This window comes from Spodoptera frugiperda, chromosome 18 (genome assembly GCF_023101765.2).
Source record: "Spodoptera frugiperda isolate SF20-4 chromosome 18, AGI-APGP_CSIRO_Sfru_2.0, whole genome shotgun sequence".
NCBI classification, from domain to species: Eukaryota; Metazoa; Arthropoda; class Insecta; order Lepidoptera; family Noctuidae; genus Spodoptera; species Spodoptera frugiperda.
Window position 1 is genome coordinate 4,466,689 of NC_064229.1, and position 25,941 is coordinate 4,492,629.

The 25,941-nt window shown below is 34.7% G+C and overlaps 1 protein-coding gene across 2 annotated transcripts in view; it reads right to left on the minus strand.

Annotated features, from left to right (window-relative positions):
• The window catches only part of LOC118278161 (DE-cadherin), a 244,394-nt gene that overhangs the window by 11,574 nt on the left and 206,879 nt on the right, over positions 1-25,941 (minus strand). Inside the window, exons 12-19 of one of the 2 annotated variants that reach the window (XM_050700365.1) lie at positions 23,693-23,846; positions 20,697-20,884; positions 19,840-19,884; positions 13,009-13,200; positions 11,662-11,817; positions 7,529-7,726; positions 5,776-5,992; positions 5,047-5,265 (exon numbers count right to left, since the gene is read on the minus strand). In XM_050700365.1, coding sequence (XP_050556322.1) covers positions 5,047-5,265; positions 5,776-5,992; positions 7,529-7,726; positions 11,662-11,817; positions 13,009-13,200; positions 19,840-19,884; positions 20,697-20,884; positions 23,693-23,846 — 1,369 coding nt within the window. The remainder of the gene's footprint in view (positions 1-5,046; positions 5,266-5,775; positions 5,993-7,528; positions 7,727-11,661; positions 11,818-13,008; positions 13,201-19,839; positions 19,885-20,696; positions 20,885-23,692; positions 23,847-25,941) is intronic. The other variant, XM_035597257.2, reaches the window with a different exon arrangement.

Below are 25,941 nucleotides of genomic sequence, written 5' to 3' on the forward strand. Positions count from 1 at the left end.
CTTCCCTAACAAACCATGGCCACCCCAACAATAAACGTAAAGTCAAGTAAAACTACAAAGACGCACACAGTCTTAGCAACCAAGAATGCAAATGCGTCATTCTGATTGGCTGTTTTTGCCGCCATTACAACATCGCGTCGGCTGATTGGGTACAAAAATAAAGGTACTTTTTCGGTCTGAATGAGGGCCTATTGTGAGGAAATCATTATTCAAGTAGTTACGCCAATCTACAGTGACATGTTCATTGTTGCTCGGCCTGTTATGCTTTCAAGTGGAATTCTAGTTAACGATAGGTTTGTGAACTTTTGTATACCTACCGTGTCGCACGATAAACCATGATCGGAATTTTGATGAAGAGTAATTCTGTGAAATAGTTCGTTGTTTATAATTTTAGCTGCGAGTTCGGCCAAAAATCACGCGTATTTTTATTTTATGTGTTATTCTTCTTTTATTTGTTCATATTCTACTCGTAGTTTGTTTTATGAAAGTTATTGTCTATTAGGTACTAATGAATATTAGTCTAGCTTTCTGTTTTTCTTATTAGGTATTAACTTTTTATGTTTTATTACAAGAACCATATGGTCCCTATTTTTATTGAAGTCTGTACCTATTTTTATTTTATTACGTCTCTGCTCATTTCAAATTTGAAATATAAATAAATTACAAGATTTTACTTGTAATAAATTTTGTAAGTGCCAATCTGTGAAGAGTTATGAAGGAGTCTTGAAAAAAAAACTGAAAAGTAATAAAATAGTGAAAAGTTATTACAATTTAAATTTAATAATTTATTTCTAGAAAAGAAATACGTAATAACCTTTAAAAAGCTTTAAAGTTAAAGAAAAAAGAACAAGGCTTGATCATGGCATTTGCAACAGTGCCCAAAAATCGGAAACTCATCGACATAAATAAACATGGTAAATATCCCGTCTCAAGTTTTAATAATAGTAAAAAAAGAACAATTTTGATTCCAAACGTCACCAATATCGAAACCATTGTGTGGTATTGTTTTACGGTTATCGAATACTTCACTAATTACGTTCTAGTAAAGTTGGTTACCGGGGCTCCGGCTCGAAGAGCAGGAGTAGGAACGGGGTAGTTTTTAGTCAGTAAGAGTCTGAAACTCCCTCTCGCCTCACCCAAGGATGGAGAAGCGAGTGATTTTCCCCCTCAAAAAAAAAGCCAAGCGGGTTACCGGGGCTCCGGCTCGAAGAGCAGGAATAGGAACGGGGTGGTTTTTAGTCAATAAGAGTCTGAAACTCCCTCTCACCTCACCAAACGCGGGAGAAGTCATTGAATGATTTCCCCCCTCGAAAAAAGTATCTAGGAGTATATTTTAGAGTTTTAACGATTTTTCTTCACCATTGAGCTGTTCTTTGGCACGTCAGTTGACACAAATTAAGTGGGTCCTTTAACACGGCTCGATGTGGACACAACACTTCGCTAGATTGGCAATTTGGCACTCGTTTCGAAATATTTGCTTTTACCGGTTGAAATATATTGAAAATCGCTTTTTAAGTACATTCGAATTTCATTTGGTTCCGATTCCATTTTCTACTGTTTATTTCATTTTATATTAAGTTTATTTGCGTGAAATTACATTGTTGTTTTATTAATTTTCACGTTAATTGTTTTTATTTCGATGTGCAGTTTTTATTATTTATGAAACCAGTAATGGCTTTTCTAGGTATCAATTATTATTAAGTATTCCATTGAAATTACTTATTGATTGATTAATAAATAACACTGGTCAACATGATTTTTTGCCGTTAATTAATTTATGTATTTTCGGTATCTCTCATATATAAGTATTTAAAAAATAATAATAAAAACAGTCTATTACATCGAAATATCAAAATAAACGATGTACTTTGAATTTTAAAAATTTTGACGGTCTATCGAAAATAAGTATTGTGGTTGGCCATTCTAACAAAAACAAAACTGATATTTGTAAGGACACGATATACCCTCACATTTGTGCACATTTAGTGTATGTTATTCTTAGTTTATTATCGCGTTATATTGCTATTCAACAGTAGACGACGTTCGATTTCCAGTGTTTTTTCAACTGTTTATTTAAATTGTGACTAGTTTTTTTCTGTTATTTTTTTGATAAGTTTCAGTTTAAAAGAAAATGTAGAAGTACAATATGAATCGAAAGTGCTTAAATTCACCGGACCTCTTTTGTTTTATTTGTGGAGAGTTTACTTCAAGTTCTAATCGAGAACGACCTACACCATTACTTAATAACATTTACTACAATTTGTATTTTGGTTTCAACATACATTCCTGAAACTATTAAAAAAAGTTGGGCTCTGAGTTATTTTGTTTAAGATGTGTTCGTTATTTAAGAAGGTGGGTGCCTTTTTCTAAACCTACACTTTGGAGAGAACAAAAAGATCATATTACTGATTGTTATTTCTGTTTAACGAAACTTAAAGGATATTCCTATAAAACGAGAGATAAAATTGTATACCCTGATGTGGAATCAGCAGAAAACTGTCCATTGCCGCACCTCCACCAAAGGAAAAAGTGTCAAAGAATTTTTTGGGAAACACAAAGTCTGCGAACTATAAGGAGTTAGTTTCTAAGCTTCTACAAGATTTAGGATGTAATATGTCTTTGAAGATACATTTCCTTCATCCCCATCTAGATTTTTTCCCCGAAAAATTGGGTGCAGTAAACGATGAGCACGGGGAAAGATTCCATCAAGACATCATGGCGATGGAAAGAAGATACCAAGGAAAGTGGTCACGGAAAATGCTTGCAGATTTTTGTTGGACACTAAAACGAGATCATCTGTCTTATAATTACAAGAGGCAAGCAAAAAGAACAAAAACATTCTCAGAATAAATTCTTTTTAAAAAATATTTACGAACGTCAGTAATTTTTGGTTACTTCTTAACAAATGTATTTTATGAAAAAAATGGGTGTTTAAATTTTTTTTTACGAACATATTTATATTAGTTGCATACCAAGGTATGAAAAATACCACATTTGAGCAACGGCAAAAAAAAATATTATTCTTTTGTTGGCCAGTGTAATTAATTCGTGCAAAACTTTACATGCAAAAGCTAAAAGATTTTTTTATATTTAGAGACTGTCCTTAATGAAATACTAAATCATATGCAACCTAGTCACATCTAACCTCGTTTGGAGACAAATTAGAATCATCACCAGACCTTTTATTTTACTGAACAGTATCTAATCAAAAGATAGAGACGTCCAACTTTCTTTCACTTAGACAACATAATTATTAGCTATTAGTCTCATTAAGATAATATTATCGTACCTATTACCAATCACCCTCATACTCAACGTACAAACACGATCGACGAGACAAAATATAACATACAAAATATATACAGCTACCAAAAAAAAGAAACATTACAAAAAGATGTAAATCAGCGAAAAAAAAAGAAGAAAGATAACGAACGAAGAGAAAATATCATTGTAAATCAATCTCAGGTATTATTGTAATTTGTATCGTTCCAAAGTTGACGTTTGGCGGCCATCTTGAAATTGTAGGAAACAGCGCCATGTTTGTTGGTAAGGTACCCGTCACGTAATTGGATTCCGACTTTTGGTAGATATTTCATTTTTATTATGTTCATTTGTGATTGTGACCCGCTTATTATCTTCTTTTCTCGATTCGATATAATATGCAATCTGCTTACGTTTTTATAAATGGTTTTGTGAGATTATGTTGATTGATATTTTAAGTCAAGTCGATCCTGGTGGACATCTGACTTTGCAATAGTATTGTAGGAAATAGTATACCGCAAAAGGGCACATGCCTGCACGTGTATTTTCTCCTAAACTTATATTATTGTGTCCGACAGGGTGAAGTACCTAAGTCTTACATGTGAAAAGCTATTCAGTGTTGAAGGTAAGTTCCCCTATTTGCGTCCACATAACAGTTCGCGTTCATGTTACAAATTTCCGAAAATTAAAAAAAAAAACTGCCACAATAGTAGTAATTAGTACACAACTATTTAATCTATTTTATCAGAAAAGGAGATCCCTTGTTGTCATTCATAATTGCAATCATTTCATTTGATTAAAAAATTAAGAACAATAATAGCGAATCCGTCTTAAAAATGATAATATTTATATGCCCAAATAAATCCTTCACAATTTACCAAATAGTAACGAAAACTTAAGTACCTAACCCGCGAATACTGAAATGCTAGTCAATTTTAGGTTGTACTTAAACTTCGTGCTATCTCGGTCTTTTATAAAGCATTGATAGTGACAGAACTAGTTTTAAGAGCGAGCAGAGAGCTTAAAATTGAGTTGCGTTTGAGTATTTGAACATAAGTATCACAATTCTGGAATATTCGATATAGATACGTCTCTCTACTATATACAAAGACTTAGATACATAACATGGGATGGCATTCAATGCCAGTTGACTTGGCTTCGGTGTGACGACAAATACTTGAGTGGCGGACAAATATTTGTAACTAAAACATTACGCACAAACAATTGTGTGTGTGTGTGCGTGTGTGTGTGTGTGTGTGTGTGATTACTGAATGATATTGTGTGTGTGGTAATGGTGGTGAATTTGATTTTAACTACATGTTATAATTGTGAAAGTAAGTTTGTTTAGTGAGTAATGCCTTGAGCTTTATCTATTCGATCGATTTTTCTTCAAATTTTGAATATTTATCATCATCTTGAAAAGTTTCATGTTTTTTTGCAAGTAAAGTTAGTAAGACATACAAGTTCTTAGTAAGGGTTCGGTAATGAGTTTCTATGTTGTTTTTTACACTATTTCTCCTAAAATGCTGAACCTATTTAGATGTGTTGGTACAAATATAAATGGGATTTTGGAGACTCGGCTATGTTGCCAGTTTCTTATAACCGTTACCCGCTGACGTTTATAAAGTAACATATTGTATTAACCCGTTACCCGCTGACATTTATAAAGGAACATATTGTATTATAAATAACATATTTTATATAACAACTACAAACTTAACCGACAAAGATAAAAGAAAGTATCCTGATTCAATTAAGAACCAAAAACTACAAAACCACACTTACCTTGGACTTCCAACAGCGGATTATGCTTCAAAGGTCCCAAGTAGAAGACAAGACTGTTGCTGGAGTGTGAGGTCACGGTCAAGGTCACGTGACCTTCCTGGCAGGCTGGCGGAGACGAGTACATGGCCCAGCCGTCGCCATGGAAACCGATTGAGGTTTGCTCACAGTGAGGCCCTGATAGACCTTCGGGACACTCGCACTTGTCCGCAAATGGAGTACCTAGAGAGAAGAATAATAGGTTTAAGTTAAAATGCTAGAAATAAGGTATTGTTTTAAGTGATTTTAAGTCCAAAGCAGTTATTTTGGTATTTTGTTAAGTAACGCTTCAGTTTAAAAAAAGTTTTCAGCTCACTGCAGAGAAAAAGAACAGAAATGTATTCAATGTTAAGGGTGTGTTTAAAACATTTTAAAATTGAGTTGTTTCCTAGGTCAATATATAATATATAATATATATAATATATAATATAATAGTCCTTTCATTCACAAATTTAACGATTTACTTATTTTCTTAATTGTTCTAGTTCATTTTTGAGAAAAAAGTTACTAAAGCTACTTGACGCAAAAATCATGAAAGTAGTTTTTGACATTTCAATAAAAGTATTCAATTTGACTAGCCCGGAAACTACCGAATTATTACACTAACCAACTAACAATTTAATTTTATCACAATAACAGCAAACATTACACAAAAAGAACATCTCAACATAAATCAAAAAACAAAATGCCTACCTCCATTCAAACACACGAGAGGTTCCACAACATCACAGGTGCATTCAGACTCCACCCTGGCAGACACACCCACAAAACTGGTGGTGTTGGTGTATACAGACAGAGGGACATTGTTCTTCATCAGCACATTGCGACAGGAGTCCTCACATTGCTCCTTCTCTATCAAGCACTCGTCTATCTTCACCATGTAGATCTTCGATTGGAGCTCTTCTTCAAGCTGTTGGTGAAAAAAGGGTGTGAATTATTTTAAAAAAAAAGTTTCCTTATATTGGGATTTTTGCCTGTGTCGTGGGTGCGTTTAGAAACATACAAGTTCATGTACACATGACACCCAGACTCAAAACAACAATTTCAGAAGCACACAAAGTGTTGTTTCGTGCAGGAATCTAACCCGCTGCGGATTTCACGGCAGTATGTTAATAATAATAATAATATAATTTTGTAAAACAAAATTGGGACTTATGTTTCATGGGTGATAGTTAATTTTAGCTTGGCTTGGAGTAGTTATATTGTAAGGGGTTGATAAATATGGTAAAAGAAGAATGGAAATGAAATTAAGAACTAACAGTTATTCTAAAATTCTTATTGGAAAAAGAACGATTGATCTTTTGGGGACATACAAGAGTATCACCCAGCGAGCAAAAACTATCACTACTAGAGGTATCATCATGTTCTTTAATATTTATCCCAAGATTGCATTCAAGATCCTAAATAAAGCAAGGAAGCGAATAAAATACAAAATTATACCTCATTGGTAAGAAACTTTTTCATTTCATTCGAAAATACATTTACAAGATTCACGTCTAAAGAATCAGTCACAACTGAAATAAAAAAATAAAATAAAAATATCCTACTCGTACAAGAAAATTCTTCCAACCGAATTCTGGGCTAACAACATTAAATCTAAGGACCCATATTTGGACGTAAAGGTCGAAACTTGGACCCCGAAGGGTCAAGGTCAACTTAATAGACTTGGGAACTCCGGACAAGTAACTTAGCATTAAAGTTGCCAAGTAGAAGTTTCTTTATATATATTTGTAGGTTGCTCACGACGGTACTGATCGAATTGATTACTCAACTGACAGCAATAGGGCTAGACAGACCCTATAATGAAGTTTGGACTTATTTAGTTATATATTTTATTTTCTGTCTGATTACACGACTGCCGAACAAGGAGTCTCGGGTTCGATCCCCAGATCGGGCAAAGCATTGGTGGGCCTTTTTCGGTTTTTCGAAAATTTCTCACCGGTAGCCCGGAGCCTGGAGTCGTGATCCGTATATGGCAATATTCACCCCGTATTACATGGGACTCAAAACACAAATGGTGATATATTATTTTAAACTAAGTACTACTATTAGTAGTAATCAAGATCACGACCGGATTAATGGTAAGCGTAGCCTAAGTACACTTGCAACGCAAATGCGTTGCAGATCATGTAGCAAATTGTTTAATTGTGTCATCTCAGTTTTGAAAAGATATCTACAATACATAATTTTGATAGAGGTAAACCTTGTACCAAGTTCATAAGGCATAAAACTTAGCTCAAACTAATTGAATTTTGTTAATGCAATTATCGTAGGAAGAGTAAGTTTGCGTTGCAAGTATCAACGTTAAATTCTAACTAATATGGCCATTTACGGCAAACTCCATAGTCGTAATACGGAGCACTTCGCAAACCTAGTGTAAGTGCAGAATTCTCATCTTTGTAACAAGAAATTCTAAAAAAGTAAAGTTTGTTAAGACGGTACGTACCTTTTCTTGTATCCCAATGACCATGCTGTCCAATTTCTCGGGCGGATAATACGGGGATCCATGTGCGGAGAACCGGACATCCAAGAAAACATCTTTCACAGTATTCTTAGTGAACACGGTGAAAACATCCACATTGTCCATAGACGTGTTGTACAGTTGTGCTAAACGACGGTGTAACTTGTCCTTCTTACTCGTGCCCTGTGCAAAAGAGACAAAACATTATTAGGGTTGTCGATGGACTGAATTGTGATGAAGACCGCTGCGGTAGACATTAGTAAAATTCGCTCGAATTATTCTTTTAATCTACTCCTTCGATGTTCGTTGAAGCATTTTATCTGGTCAAATTGTGCGGACAAAGAAAAACGCGTAACGAAGGCGTATTTTTGGAAAAAAAGCTGTAGTTTTTTGGAGCGAAAATTGTAAATATAAAGTGCACCAACAGATTGGCAACGATATTTCAGTTTGCGTGTATATTTTCGACGTCAGATTGCGTTATCCGTCGAGCGATCGGTGACGTATATCGGAAACTGAATCGCTTTGTATCAGGGGACACCACGCCCGCTGATAGACTACTACTTCTAGCAATACTGGAATAATAGGAAACTGCTCAAATTCTTCAGAAAATACAGAATTTCTATGAGAATAGATGATAAGAGGTTTAAATGGTTTCGTCAATTCTAAATTTAACACCTTGCAAACAGAATGGAACTCAGTCCAAGACCTACAGAAACATGCCTCAGACAATAATCCAACATCAACTTATCATATCTCAATTAAGACCTAATAAAACATTCCTAACATTTTAAGTTCCAATTTCTTCAACGGAAACCAGCCAATACGGACCAAGAAACCAAGTACCTACATACATCACAATGTCACTTGAGTTCTAAAACTACGTCCAGACACAATTGCTAGTTAACCGCCAAGTCGTTAACTGGGCTCAATGAATCCCCGGTTGAAACTTTACGTAAGCATAATTTAGGACAAGGTCAAGAACGTGGATGGAGAAAAAATGGATGAGGCAGAACTGTGCTATTTATAGGACACAAAGAAAATGACAATTTATAGACGCTATTGGACATTACATGTTCAGGATATGCAATAAAAATGTTACTAGCTATAGAAAAATAGATCTAAATAAACTTTGGGTGATTCTAATGACGATTCACGCGCCTGATAAGCTTGGCAAATTCTTTATTAAGAGGTAGGCTATTTTTTTGGGTAGGGAATATCATCTAATCACTTCTTTCATCTTGAGCGAGGAGAGAGGGACTGTCAGTCTCTTACTGACTAATAACTACCCCGTTCCTACTCCTTACCGAGCCGGAGCCCCGGTAACCCGCTAGGCAGTCCGCAGCTCTGAAGAGGGAGGCTATTAGCAGTCAATGTATTTCTTCTCGATAACCCAAAAACAAAGGTATTTTTCCATTAACTTACGAAAACATAAATATGAGATATAAACTGGAAATAAGTAACAAATCCTTCAAAGAATATATTATAACCAACCAAATATAACCAAAAGAAGTACGGTATTCAAAATTCTAAGAACACATTCTATTCTTGTCTTTAAAATAGAAAATCTCCCTCGGGACTTCTAAGAAACGGATCAGACATACAGAGACCATACAAATCGAGATCATGGTAAACTGGATTTGATAGGCGTAGCCAGGGGGGGGGTTGGGAGTTCAACCCCACCCGAAAAATGCGTACGTCGTAGACATTACAGAGCGTTATTTTTCTAGTTAGCATAGTACATCCCCTGTTTGGCAAAGGTCTCTATGACTACCTATGAATCTGTTTTTAATATATACAATGTGATAGGCTTGGGACTTCTAACCCGTTAAGGCTGAGTACTACATCTAATTTTATCGACAAAAAAAATAATATGAGGGGTTGAACCCCTAATTGAAAATATTGAAAAATAGTGATTTTTTCGGTAAAAATAATTCACAAATGATTTTTTTTCTCACCAAAACATTATCAAACATATGAAAAAAGTAATGAATTAGTTAGCCAAGGTTATTAGCTACCGTTTGTCGTTTTTTTTTCTACGACGCATACAACCTTTGATATCATAAAAAGTAAAAAAAATATTAAAATAGCCATAATTTTTAGGGGAGGGGATTCGACCCCTTCGACCCCCGACTTTTGTCTTTATAATTAGATGTAGTACTCAGCCTTAACGGGTTAGAAGTCTCACCCCTATCACATTGTATTATATTTAATATATTTATTTTTTTTGTCGCATTCTTGAACCCCTCCCGAAACTAAAATTTGTGATAATGATGATGATGATGAAACTAAAATGTGTGATAATAAGGATTTGTGTACGTAGGTTTAATGTGTGTACTGTGTAGGTAGCATGTGAGCCAAATTAAGGGAGGCCAGTATAATAGTATGCAATTTTATATTCCGTCTTCCTCATTTACACGGAGCTCAGTTCTTTGTGTGGAGGGATGAGTGGAGAGATAGCAATGAACGCTCATTACGATCTGGGAGATAATGTACGAGTATGTTCTTTAGTCGTACGTATAACAAAGGTAATAAAGTTGATTTTATTGACTGCCTCATTGGTCAAACAGTTACATTGCTTGTTCTTCTTCATAGGAATCTACAGTTTGGATTGAGCTAATAGCTTCACTAGAAGATTGATCGACAGACTAACATGTTTTGTTTTGTTTGACGTCCAAAAATGCCTTGTGTTTGTCTAATTCGTGATTGCCCAAACTTTTCTTGAATAAGGACCATTATTACTATTGCTTTTTATGTGATCCATGATTATTATCGCAACACCGCGGAGTCTAGAATAGCAACAATTGACTTTTTTGAAGAAGAAGAAAGGTCTTCTAATGACTTTTCCCGCCTTGAGGCAAGAGGGAATGCCAGAATCTTACTGACTACAAACCACCCCGTTCCTACTGCTACTCTACGAGCCGGAGCCCCGACAACCTGTAGGTGAGGTCCGCGTCTCCGATTTAGTCTTCCGCGGCACTACAGTACATTTATATGTACGTATAATCAAGTCTCATTGTATAATAATATTACATTAAATAACTTCCACATCACATTCCTTTCTTAGATCATCGTGCTCAGCGCAAAATATCTCAGTTGGCACAAAAACATCAGCCTACAGTTTACAAGTTTAAGCGAACATCTTAATTTTGTTGAATATTTTGCAAAACTCCTGACTCACTACGTTTTAAACTTGGCAAAAATATGCAGATTAAAATTAAAGTACCGTTCAGGACTGTGAGCAAGCATATCTTTGGACCCCATTTTCATTGGCAAACTAAGATTTTGCTTTTTATTAAAACCTATTATCTAGTTTTTAAATGGTTTTTTAGTATTTCTGTTGAATAGACCCTTTTTAATGAAGTTTTAAGGTCTTGTCTCTCTAGGGTTTCTTTCTTTGTCTATTCTGATTGTGGTACTGATGAAAAGATTCGGTTTTTAATCATGTATTTTTTTAAGAACTCAGACATTTTGAATTAGGTAATTTCAAATATAATACTTTTTTTTTATTTATTTTTTTTAAATTTCAGACAGTTTGAATTAAGTAGGTAATTTAAAAAATAATGAATTTCATTTTTGTTATTGTAACTTTGGTTTTATACAACGCACAAAGTTAGTTTTTTTATGTCAAACGCAACGTACAGTATAAAACAATATTGTATGCATGCATATCTAGAATACCTTTGTTTCTTTTCAATTTATTGTCCATACGAATAAATGTTCAAACATCGGTTCCATATACACAACAATTTTTTTACGAAAATAGCTTTACGTTGTCCTATAAAATTAATTCTGCAGTTAGATAGACAGATAGATAGATAAAAGCTTTATTTTCATTGTACATCATATATAGATACACACCAGAGCAGATTGATTGACCTGATGGTAAGTTATCGGCACCGCCCATAGACATTCGAAACACCAGAGGCGTTATAAGTTACTACCTTTATTACCTTTTAGGAGGGGAGGGATCGTTTTTTGACGTCGGTGGCACCACATTTTTGCTTTTAAATACAAAATGCAACTGAAGGTTGTGTAGCAAGAATACCTTTAGCACTAGAAGCCATCCATGTACATTTTTAGTGCATTGTCAAAATAAATAATACAATATTTATACTCACATCAGGTTCAGGAACAATGAAGTCTTCCGCGGTGATGTTCACAAATCGAATGGACCCTGACTTGTCCACCGCCTCCTCAGGTATCTCTTTGATGGTTACATTCACAGTGGCTTCTACCCAGTGGAACGGTACCAGTGGTTCGTTTTCTTCAGTTACCTGGAATCAAAGTATATTTATAATATTGTCATCATTATTTTTGCGTAATCCCGGTTGATTCGGGTTCACCTTTACTTCACAATCACTAAACGGCTATTGATGATAGATCGAGATTCGGGTCTAAATACAATTTTAGGATTGCAAGCAAAGTTAGTGTTTTTGATTTTTTTAAGTACAGATTCATTTTAATGTAACACACTTTTAAAATTGTAGAAATACCTTTCTTAAGAAATATAATTAGTTTAACCATATTAATTTTAGTTCATAATTAAGCCTTAAAAATTTTCCGCATCAAGTATAAGTATTTTCTACTACAACTTTAATAACGTCTTAGACCCTCAACTCAATCTATAAAAAATAATTTCCGTAAAAATATACCTTACTTATAAACCATTAATTAATTTAGGTACACACTAAATGAAATACTTCAGGAAACACTAATTGCTTTTACGCTAAATTTAGACGAAATTAAATGACAAGAAAAGTTGTCAAGTTTCTCTTAAATATTTTCGTCTCATAATTTCTTTGCCGACATAATGCGTAGAATTTTAATAGGCCAATCAGTATTACGTAAGATCAACCTTCTTATTCCGCAAAGAAGTAGGTAGATATGGACCAATAAAAACCTATTTTTGTTCCGCTAATTGGATACCTTATAAGCCCGGAATAATAGGCGAATCATATTGCCAATCTTCCAATTGCTACTAAGAATGAAACGTGGTTTAATAAGAATTTTATTGTCAAACCAATTGAATCAATATATTGCTCAGATTTTAAACCCATATCTGTTAACTAAATATTCAAACTTGCACGGCAACAAAGCAGATAGCTAGATGTTTGATGCAATATTTTGCATTCGACCACCATTGCTGAGGTAGCAATATAACGCGGCTGCACTGGGTGCATTCATAGCATCTACCACATAGGTCGCGAACCAAACACTAGGTAAAGGTAAAGCAAGTCTACCTGTACCCGGACCTGTATTATCCCTATACTAAGTAAGTACCCAGGGCACCAGGTTTCAGAGGGGCGCCGCAAGATGGGCATGCCCAACTGCTCACAGAGTGGCGACGGCAGTGACGCCAAAAACATTAGGTGTGCCTTTGAGGTGCTTCCCTGGGGCGCTCTCTAGGTCTGATTGTGCCTCTGCTAACATAACACACTTAATCAATGAAAATGCAAAATACTCACATTAAACCTCAACAAATAAGTGCCGTTAGGCGTTCCCTCCTTCATCGTGATCATGCCAGTGTTGCTATGGATGTCGAAATATGGACTCCTCTGTTCGTAGGACGGTAGCCACATAAACCTCTTGTCAGCCAAGTCCCAATCATCAGGGTCATCGACGTATACTCGTCCAATTTCTGTATCAGGAGCTTCACCCTGTTAAATAAAAAAAAAAAATTATTAGTCAACACTAATAAATACAAATAATAAAAGTTAAATTTTATATCAGCGCAAAATTAAACAGCGAACTTGGCGGTGCTCTCCCGTGCACCCAATTTAAAATGAAATAAAACACAGCAATTCTATTGACACAGAAAGTACGCACGCAACTGAAAACAATAAACTTTAAAGAACGAAACGACCAAAGAAATTAAAAAAGTAAAATAAGACGAGACGAGAGCAGACATATAAAAGAGAAATAACAGAAAAATAATGAATAAAAACTATTACAGATCTTAAACAAACTGTTTTACTTTCGTCTGAGTGACTACGGTACTAGAACCAAGTCAACTTGCTAACCAAACAATTCTAGAAATTTTGAACGCATAGACGAATAGTCTCTAGTCATGTTGGACAAAATATTATCTTTACTCCAACGTCACGCCTTTTATCCCCGAAGGGGTAGGCAGAGGTGCATATTACAGCACGTAATGCCACTGTACAATATGCACCCACTTTTCACCATTAGTGTAGTAGTGTCTAGTAGTGCCTAGTAATTTTTTGCCCAATCCGGGAATCTAACCCGAGACCCCTTGGCAGTCGCACTTGAGACTACTCGACGAATGAGGCAGTAATAAATAAATATTATTTTTATTCATTTATTGTTAAGTCTCAGTAATAGCAAATAATCTGAAAACTAGTATGATTAACATAAGTGAAGAAAAAGTGTGTGTTACAATTTAACACAACAAACATTTTGAGGTTATGTTCACTACGTAACTTTGATTCAAAGATCAAAAGCCTCATCTTGGCGCTTTGTCCTTTCATGCCCCGTAAAACAACACTCTAAAATACCTATTAAATTTCAAAAAGTTAATTATTTCTATACTGTTTCGTTAATATTCTCAACAACGAAGCATTCATTTATAAATGCCCTTTATAAAACGTTCCCAAAGCGCTTACTTTTAATAATAATGTTCGACGATAACTAATTAAAAGCAATTTTATTCGGTTCGAGTGCGGATCGGTAATTTTCCAATTCATTTGTTAATTATCCAGGACCCGCAAAATGTGAGCCCTTTACTTTACTTGCAGATAACTTAATCATTTTTTTGTGTAATAAACAGTTCAATTTTTAATTAAGTGTAGTCGAGAGTTTTGAAAAATTAATCAAGTTTGAGATCGAGAAAGTTTTCTTAGGTAACATTAGCATCCCTATGAAATGTGTGTAGATCGAGATTCCATTATTCATTTGTCATGTTACGCCTAAATAGCTGAACCGTTTTTGATGAATTAGTTAAACGCTGTCAGCGACACCCCTGGATAGTGTTAAAAACTTTATTTTCAGATAAAAGCTTTTTTATGACATAAGCCGGTAAACGAGCAGACGGATCACCTGATGGTAAGCAATCGCCGCCGCCCATGGGCACTCGAAACACCAGAAGCGTTACAAGTGCGTTGCCGGCCTCTTGGGGGCTAAGAATTTAAGGGTTATTGGGGAATCAGGGATTGGGAAGGGGATAATTGTCTCCTGTAACCTCACTTACACAACGAAAAGTTGCTTGCTCTCCCGCACTTAAAAGAAGAAGTTGAATTCATTAACTTGACAGTGACTACATTAATGCAAATAACGCGAAAATATCCAGTTTCATACACAAATTGGTCATTGAGGTTAAATTTCAACAAATTTACACGAAAGAAAATTATATTCTTATTAAGTTTCAGTGTAGCTGTCACTGTAATTACCTTTCAACGATAATCTCCACGTGAATAATGAACAACAATTAATTTTACTTAATAACCAGTGCACAACCCAAGCGAAAACCTTTCTGCGTTACATGTGAAGTTAAATATTTAACCAAAATAGTTAAAGCGACTCCAAACTGTCGACTTCATTTAACCGGAACTTTAAATTGCAATTTGGTGTTGAACTGAGTAACTTCTAATTGGAAACAGCCTAATTTTGGCCCTTGGTTTTTGGTTGCAAACTACTATATGCGTTTTATCGAAGGTGCAAATATGAAATGTCTTGTTTATCAAGTTTTTGTTAGTAAAGTGAGTCTCATTTAATAAAGGAAGAGCCTTATGCCACATCAAAGCAACGATGTACACATCTACGCTAGTAAATATATATTGAATTATATTAAATCATGTAACTACAATCTACCCGCGCCTTCGCCCACATTCTCGTGGGATAAAAAGTTAGCCGATATGTTATTTTAGACCATAATCTACCTCTGTTCCAAATTTCATCCCGATCCCTTCAGCTGTTTTGACGTGATTGAGTAACCACCAACGCAAAAACAAACTTTTACATTTATAATATTTTAAGATAATGGATTCGGATTATTTTTCAGTGGTTGTTCCCTTAGCATACCAGATTCCAAGGCGGGAGAAGTCATTGGATGACTTTCCCCCTTAGAAAAAAAAGGCATAGGTACTAGATTATCTACGTAGTCGGATAAAAATGACCATAGGTTACTGGGCAAAGAAGAATGATACGTATACCTACCTATTATAAAAGCTATTTAAGTATTAGGTTTTAGCTTATCTGATATTAGGTTACCCAAATTAAAAATTCTCAGTATTTACACTGAGCTCGAAGTGCTTTCTGTTTGTCAACAGTCTAGTCATCTATGACAATAGGAATACGTAATAGCATCGAATTAGAAGTGGGTGTATTATAGACTTATATCAGCCTACGCTTTGTAGGCTTAGCTATAATGTTACATTATGTAATAGTAGCTTCTACTAGCGGCTTCAGCTGAATTACTGGGATAAAGGGTGCTACATATAGGCTGCTTTATCATACAATACAACATATTATAATAATCTATCGCTGTGATAAATTCCATCCCCTTCAAAGGGCTTAGTACGAGTTTGTTTTACGTTTATCGAGATCGAAATGAGCGACGGCGTTATTGGTTGGTCCATTCGCAACGGCCAATCAGAGTGCCGAACGCGCAATCTTATTCCGTTTTTATTAAACGTAAAACAAACTTGTACTAATGGTACAGTTCAGTGGGTTTGGCGTGAAAGAGTAACATGCCTATACTTACATATTATCACAAATATTCGCATTTTCAATATACATAAGTAGGCGATTAATTTTATAAAGTTAATTCGTAACAAATCAATCATAGCGTAGGGGGGCCATTCTAAAAGTTTGTGGGGGTTTGGTCAATCCCTGGTTTATAAGGGACTGACGTAAGCCGATCGTTAAAACGAACACGAGACTAAGCCCCCTTTGTACTCCAGTGGTCAGTTACTCACTAGAATGGAAGGCTGGACGAGAGATGAAGAAGATTTTTTTTATTCCTACTTTTTATTATAAGCTAATTTTATGATTAGAAAAAGAATAAAAAGTACTCCTGTTTGAACTTATAATGAGGAATAATTGAATATAAAGTTAAACAGCTAATTTTAGTCTTTAAAAATAGCAATTTATTTTCTCTACTCCTCGAATCCGAAGCTGTTTCATTTTAAGGATTAGGAAAACTCCAAAACCTCATACCGAAACATTTACAAAGCAACGAATAACAAGTAACAACTTTAATTCGACACATTTTTAATTTACTAAACTAACTTACAAGTTAAACTAGGTGCTCCGAAACTTTAGCGCAGCCAAAATATTTTTAATCAACATTCAAGTAACTGGATTCCAGTGGCACACGTACTGAACGAGGCACAAGCGTGTTTGTGGCAAGTCGCCTTCATTAAGCTCCGAGTTTTAAATGAATCTCGCTTGATTCACACAGATTGCGTACAACGTACAGTGTGCATGGAGATTCCTTTTTATTTTTTCTTCTCTTTTTGTCAATTTAAATATAGTAGCACTGTCTCTAAAAGTTAATACCTACGTATGAGGTTTAACTTTTTGAGTGTACGCTCTAGAAACTGGTTTGCATAATTTTGTTTACCTACATAGTTTGTGTTAATTTTGTAAATTGCCTAAACATTTAAAGCTATCTTCGTCGGCTACATTTTTAGTGTAGTGAATTTCAGGATATTCGCATCCAAGTATAATTATTTTGACTTGACTTTGGCTTCATAAATGCTCTCATTAAGATCTACAACATCAATCTGTATCTTATCTGAGGGAAGAACATTGTAATGTGGATTATAAATCCACCTCATTGAAAAGAAACCAACACAAAGACCATATTTAAAACAAAAGCCGCCTCAAAATTAAGAGGAACAAAACGTAAAACAGCACATATATAATTTCAAAGGACCGATGTATTCTTAAGTTTTAAAAAGCGAGCAGAGTGGCCTATTCTTAGATCAAACGGACACTCAGCCAACGGTCTGCTAATGGTCTCCCGATCACTTTACGTATTAAACCCTCATTTAAATCTCTTGACACACTTCTGAACCCTTATTTAAAGTTGAGACGTCAGCTCAATGCCACATCCAGCATGCACGTAAAGAAAATCAGGGCATAGCCGTAAAAATGTGCCTTCGCCCACATAATCCAAGTTTATAGGTATAGTACCGTACTAAACTGAGTTTCATTAAAACGGAAAATTAACATTTTAACAGCTATATATTATTATATAAAGCAGGTACATAATCGTTAACGTTTATAGGTTATGTTAAATCTGTGGACTTGATAATTCATTTGAGGGGAAACCGCTGAATTAAATGTAAACAAAGGTACAGGAGTTGGGGTCAAAATGTACCTGGACGGTAAACGGTTGGACGTACGTTTGAGATAGGTCTATTAAACGGGGATGTATTTAAGGAGACAAAATATCGGTAATACTGTTAGCCGGTTCGTGGATTATCGCTCAGCCCCTTTTGTGACCGACATTTTCGGACGTTTTTTTACCGGTTCATGATTGTTTTAGGGTCTTACAGCCTAGTATTTACGGATTACTTAGTGGTCGTAAAAGGGATTATGTTTGTAAGTCTTAAAGACTAGGTATTATCGGGCATTACATGAGCAATATCATCAAAAAGAGCTTGACTTTGACTTTAGTAAGTAGTTTGAGGCTAATTTTATTTCTTCTATATAATATGTTATATGTTCTATCTGACATTTTTATATAAACCTACGTCTTTTTCTGTAATACAGACATTGGATTATAGTATCAAACTTTACTGCCTTCTGATCGAGTAGTCGCAAGTGCGACTGCCAGAGAAGGGTCTCGGTTTCGATTCCCTGGCCGGGCAAAGTATTAAATACTGTTCTTTTTCGGTCTTTGGCAATAGGCTCAGCCCCCTATTACATGGGATTCATAAAGCAAATGGTGAAAAGTGGATGTACATTGTATAGCAGCATTACTATATATGTCTTAATGTGACGTTGCATGAAACTTTAAAATACTATTTTAAGTTCGAGTATCGAACCCGATAGATAGCTTAACAATGGCATACAAACACTAAAGGAACGCGGCAGTTTTCTTCGTATTGTACTGGCACAGAATACAAATTGTATGAAGAAAACAAATAATTCAGGAATCGTTTAACAAATAAAGGTGCTACAGAAATTGGGCGAAGAGAATTATGTTGGTACGTGATTATTTTGTCTGTACGTACCAACATATACATATATACAGTATGTCTATACAATACAATAACATAGCGTTTTTGTAGGAATGTAGTAGGAAGTGATTATAATGACAAGTTTTATAATTACAGGCAACTTTAAATAGTTATTGTTTTACTTTTCTGTTTGTAATAAGGTCATTTTCTATCATACTAATATTATAAATGTGAAAGTTTGTTTGTTTGGATGTTTGTCCGTCAATTACGCTGAAAGTACTGAACGGATTTTGATGAAATTTGGTATACAGACAGGGTATGAGCTGACTTGGGTGATAGGATACTTTTATCCCATTGTCGTGTGAAGACGCTAGTTAGCAATAAATGGTTTCTAATACCAACCAGAGGTTAAATTTGAAACCTAGTACTCAACAATGAAGATACTGAAGTATACAGACTAAAAATCCCTAATCTAACTGCTAAAAACGAACATTTTAATTAAAACCCCGCCATATTTGACACAAAAGCGCCATCTACACTAATTCAACCCGTCAATTAGGACACCATTTTCTAAATCCCGATTTCTCGATTTCACACGTACTTAACCACAGATTCTATACAAGTTATATCAAAATCGGTGCTAAAATCGATGCTTTATATCAATTAACCGAATTATCCGACAGCCAATTGAAATCATATTGTTATTATGCGTCACTTAACGGCTGGCCCGTTAATTGGATTTGCCAATAATCATCGCGGAACAGTCGGTTTGGCACATAGTTAATTAATTATAAATCATAATTGACAAAATATGTTCTCGATAGTTGAATCGATATGAATGTCGCCTGATAATCTATTCGTATTCAATTTAGATTTGATTTTGAATACCTAAGTAATTTTTGTTGGTAATTTCTAGTTATCTGACCAAAAGACAAGCATTAGTGACGCAACCATCACATTTTTCAATGCAATATTAATAACCTACTAAACATCAAAAAAAGAGAAATAAAACAGAACCAAAGAAGAAAATAACGATAACATAAAACAAATACCATCCAATACAATTTGACAGTAAGTGTAGAAGGAAAAACAAAACGTGAAGCAAAAGAAACACAAAAATAAAAACTATAATGCCAATATAATACTCACATAATACCGCCAACTGTACAAAATCTCATTGAAGTACGTTTCCGGCTGATAGCATTAGAGAAAACAATTTTTGTTAATTAAATTCATCGAGATAGATAGTTACATGCACTAGAAATATCTAACAAAGTGAGGACTAACTAAACGTAAAAAAAATACTACACAGAATAAAAAGAACCATAAATTCGAACGTTCCATTTTCGGAATTCTAAAAATGGAAATAAAAAAAAGAGGAATGGCGTCAACAATACAAGCTTTCTAATTTCAAATTTCTATTTTTAGCAATTCTATGCAGGGTGACAATCTCGATGTAAAAATAAACCCAATATTTTTTATATCATCGAGAATATCAGCTTTCTAACTGTACTGGATGGTCAAATTTAATAAAAAAATATGTACATTTTAATAAAAACTTTACGCTAAATTAAACGTAACCAGGAAACTAGGTGAACGATATTAAAAGGTCTACTCGGAGGCTCAAAGGAAATATGTGATGGTCCCTGAAGGGATCAGAAATCTTTTTTGGCCTTTGTAGGTCCACTTTATTCGGAATGTAATTGGCCTTTAAATATGTAGGTAAATATCAAAAGCCTTTAACATTTTTCCGGTATATTTACTATTTCTAATAGAAATATGATATTTACATTGCCAGAGGCTAAGGTTGGGAAACTAAAAATATCGACGATGAAAATAAAAAGTTCTCTATTACCCAAACATTCTAGATTTGAAATAACGAAACAAAATTGTGGTCAAATAAAAAAAAAAACAAGCCACGTTCGAATTACAAAGCTATAAAAAAGAAACGAAAAATAAAAAAGTTGGTTTAACCAAAAAGGTTTTAGCTTTGAAATGTCACATACCTTGTAATTGTAAACAAAGATGTCGCTGTGTCCTGGTGCCATGGGGTTATCGTTCTTGTCTCCGATCACCACATGAAGGATGGAGACGCCCGTCAGTCGAGGAGTACCGGAGTCAGTGATGGCCACTGGGATCTTGTATTCTTTGCGCTGTTCACGGTCGAAAGAGACGAGTGTTGATAGGATGTTGCCTGTGGAACGAAATACAGTTATAATTTCGAATGGTTTTAAACTAGGACGATTCTATTGCCATACATTGTAATGTCTAAATTGAAAAGATGAGTAACATGAGAGTTTGAAATAAGATTGTCAAATTAAAATTGGATTGTAAGAGAATCTATAAAAGCGTATCTTTGAATCCAACTCGAACTACCATAATACATATTATTTCCTGCAAAACTAGACAAATGATACGACAAAACCAGAAACCATACAATGTTAAGTATAAGTATCTACTTAAAATCCAAATCACTCGCTACATTAATCTTCAACCGCCCTAATGGAGTCATCAGCCATATTTCTTTTTTGACATACCCCTACTACAGTAAATCAATTGCCGATGATATGTAGTCTATAAACTTGACAGCTATTTGATGATTTACACCCACCATTGATCAGCTCAACAGTAGCTTGACCTGGTTTAACAATATCAACTCACTGCCGTACTTAGTCATTTAACCTCTTGTCTGTCGGTATATGAGACATAATAGAAAACGCATTGTGTCTCGCGTCGATCTGCATTCCGACATACCATGGGCTAATGATTACTTAACTCAGTCCTTAGCACTCATTTCCGGAATAAATACATTACTAAATGATAGTTTAAGTAATCATTAAATGTCTCTCTCTGAGTACGACGGTTAAACTCAAGTCTTCTCGCTACATTTGCCAATTTGTTATAGCCAGACTATTAACTTTTTATAGACTTTTGGGTATTGGAGTTCTATCCTATTATTAAGTACACTAGAGGCTCATGAAATTGCCTTCTAGTCAGTCTATCCATAAGTGGTTATATCTTAACACCTAAAAATATAAAATATATAATTATATCCTTATTGTTTTAAATATTAGAGTGTTTACGTTATAAGTGCTAAACTATGAGTACAAATAAATATGCTTGATGGAAGTCAAACGCATCCACAGCAACGTAGCATAGCGCATCTCTGATGGAAAAGCACCTTGATTTCCTGACGACGCGAAGTTGTCCTCACGACGAAAAAGGCCAAAAATCGATTCATTATTAATGCTAAAAGGAGCATGTCTGTTCGAGCTGAAATAATATCTTTAAGAACCAATTAAACTTTATTTTCTACAAACTTATAATTGAGTGTAAGAAACTTCTGTAAGTTGTTTCATTTTAACGTCAAGATTAGTTGTCAAATGACATTGAACGTTCGTACGTGGAACCTACGGCCTACTTCAGTTAGAAAAGTAACGATCACAATTTATTTATACTCGTTTGCTTAATGGAAGTCTAATACATACTTGTAATTTACAAAAAAAGCTAAACTATTTACTCCAATGACATGAAAAAGTATGCGAGTACTATTTATTACCTATTTGAAAAGCACTAATGAGGACACGCCGCCTATAGAATCGTCACTCAAAATAAATGTGTGTTTAGCTAGACAGACAATCAAACAAAGAGCTAGGTTTTATCGAAATTACTAACAATACATAATTTTCCTGTCATTATGTCTCAATAAATAATTTATGACAGAGACCGGTTAATCTAACTTGGCTGACGATACAAAACTAAGTGACTATGTTGTTATAAAGTCTATTTTATGTTCGGAAAACAACTCCGTTCTTCGCGAGTCACTATAAAACAAAAACAATCAACTAACTGCAAAAAGTTCGACAGTTGAACGAACTAAAAAGCGAATCTTTCAGTGAATAGAGAGAATATACAAAATTATAAACACGCCAACCCAAATGGAGAGGACCAAAATTGAATTGGCACTTCGCAAACAAAGTTAGACTTAGGCTTGGCACGCCATTTATTGCATGTTAACTACACTAATTGATCGAAACTCGATTTTGGGCGACTCTCGGAAAATTTCTAGCGCTCGCGAATGGGTGCCGCTGAATTGAAATGGAATTGCTCCAAAGACGAATCGGGGAAGTTTCCCGTCACTACGTAGCTACGAGTTTAGTGGAATTTGTGTCAATTGCTCCATTGTGGGAAGGTCTGGCTCGAAACATATTTTTCGGATTTCGGAGAATGATTTTGCTCGTTCATTTTTCAACTACGGTAAACTCTTAACTTGAGTATCTTTTTGTAAGGATCAAATTTAGACAGATCTAGTATAAGATAAAAAATATAAGAACTCTGTTGGTGGAAGCCAATGTCCTAATAACCTTGTCTATTTAAGGCACAATCGATGCTCGTAATAAACTTTCAATGCTACAATAGTTTTAGTCTACGAATGGCAATCAAGCCATTAATAGATACAAAATACTAATTTAGTTCGACAATAAAACTAGAACAAATATCTATTGTAAACGAAAACAGTCTTTACTGCTATAATATTAAAGCTGTTGTAATCAGATATTTGAGGTGTGGACAAATCAGTACTTTTGACAGCCACTCCTAAGTGAAAGAGACAAATACACACAAAGGAGTGACAGAGACAGGGTTTCTTTAAGGTGCTTTTCCACCAGAGATGTGCTATATACAGCGGTGCGAGTAAAATGTGCTATGAAAATGTGCCGCCGCAAAATAGCAGCTCGAGTACGCAATGTACCAATATTAGGGAAACCGTCTACAGCACGCATCTATAGCACACATCCATAGCACGTATCCATAGCACACATCCATAGCACGTATCCATAGCACACATCCATAGCCACGCATTTCTCAGTGCTAAGCCATGAGCACCAATGAATAAGATTGGTGGAAGTCAAACGAAACACAGCAGCGTAGCATAGCACACTGGTGGAAAAGCACGCTTAAACGGAACTTGATTTAGGTCGATTTAATATTTTTCCAGACTTACCTTGTATATGGAATTTGGAGCGAATATCAAATGACGCGGATTCGTTTAGGGCGAAGGTGAAAGGCGGGCCATTTTCTGCTGAGTCGTAATCTTTCGCAGTCAGGATCACAACCTGGCCCGGAGGCTCGTTCTCGTACCAAATAACGGGCTGGGTCTGTTGGGACAATATTTTGTTAGTATTTAAGTACGTATAAATTATATTGTAATAGAAAAACATGTATTGAAAATTGTTTAGTAGGAAAACAAAATTAAATCTATTAAGTAGTATACATAACTAAAATCATTAAATAATTTATAGAAACTAGAATTAGAACTGGAAACGGGATATTTACTATGTTTTTCTAGTTCTAATTTAAAGAAAAACTAAATATAGTTTCGTTAGTATTGCAGTGTGGATCTCTTCTCTTACCTCTCCCTAAATAAATTATTCATTTACATACATACATACATAACCTCACGCCTGTCTCCTATAGGGGTAGGCAGAGACAATGGAACGTCAATTGCTACGAATATTACATACCTCAATAATCATTTACCTACAAAAGTATTTAATTATTCTACAAACTTTCCACAAATTTCTTCCCTCTTATTGAAAAAACCACATCTAGAAGGATGGTTTTAAAAACCGATATAAAGACGAGTTCACAACATCGTCATATTCTGCGGATCACCAATCAGATCGTATTTGAATAATCAAAATTGAAATCGACATTTCTGCTTTGAAAAAATTAGCAAGCCCCTTCATATAACTTTGTTCTTATCACACGGCTATTCTATATGTATTTATGCATAATATGGCAAAAAATACTTCCGATATCCCAATGAACCCAGCGAATATTAAACAGGAGAATAAATTTTCTTACATTATTCCTCGCGGCTTAAGATATTGTATTAGAAACCGCGTTGTAATGCCAGAATACCGAAAAAGGTACTTCAAAATACGAGGTAACTTTAGTACTAAGCTTTGCAAAGGAAATATAATACTATTATTATGAATATCGGTCTCGCGTTTCGGGTTTTTGGTCGAAATATACGCTATATCGAACGACGAACCATATTTTTCAACCGAAAATCGCTTGGTTAAATAAAATGTGGAAACGAACGAAAAATCTTTTCCAAAATGTTACAGGAGCAATACAGTCGTGTAGATAAATAATAGCTCTTATATAACAACGTGATATTAAAAAAAATGCGTTATATTAAAAGCCAAATGGATCCCTAAATAAATAGCCAAATTCGCACACATCGTCTTTAAAAACATTGATAGACGCATCTAAATAAGAACCTTTTTCAAGAAAATGTCAACGAGTTTCGCCGTCACATGACCATCACCGGAGTCTAAAGTCCTCCTGAGGACCATTTGGATCTCCGAAATGGAAATTAAAGCAACCCTTCGTGGATTATAGGACCAAAGGATCGCAATCCAAAATAAGAAATTGAACATCCATAGGTAGTGGATTTGCATAAAAAATTGACAACTGGGCCTGCCCAACGTGAGTTTGTATTTACGTAAAAGTGGGTAGGAAAAGAGCAAGGTTTTTCTCTTTTTATTTCGGTTGTGAATTTCGAAAACGTGTGTGTAGGATTGGTGGATAGGTACGTGTTTTTGACGCACATTTTCTTTTTATAATGTCTTCGTAAAAAAAGTATATTGTGATTGGGATCTTCTAAAGTGACAAATCTCCGTTCTATGTTCTTATCGGGTTATGAAAAAAATGTAGTTTAGGCTTATGTACCTAATTAATTTAGTAAACTGCACAAATGGCACCTTATCTTGGGAATAATATTTGAAATAAAGTTAATTTATATTAAAAAATTAGTTAAAAATCATAATGCTTTTAATCAAAAGACAATTTTATTTCAATTTTAATAAAATTAAAAAAGATCTTTACCCATATCAGGCTCAATTCGTAAGATATATTAAAATCGATTAAAAAATAATGACAGAATATGAGTTACTTAAAGAAAATTTATCGAAAGGTAATTTCGCGAAAGTAAATTAAAACTTGTATAAAAGTTGTGTGTTAATTGAATCTCGTTCACTTTTATTGAGTGCCCATAATCCTATAAAAAAACCGTTTACGAAAAGTTACAATCTTTTTGCTTTGGATCTTCTTTAAAATGTGATACCTTTTTGTTAGGGAGTATTTTAATTACTACATATTGGAAGTCAGGTATTTTATATGGGAGTATTTAATTTAGTTCTCTAGGTAAACTTAGAGAACTTTAAATTATATTTGTGGACAGAT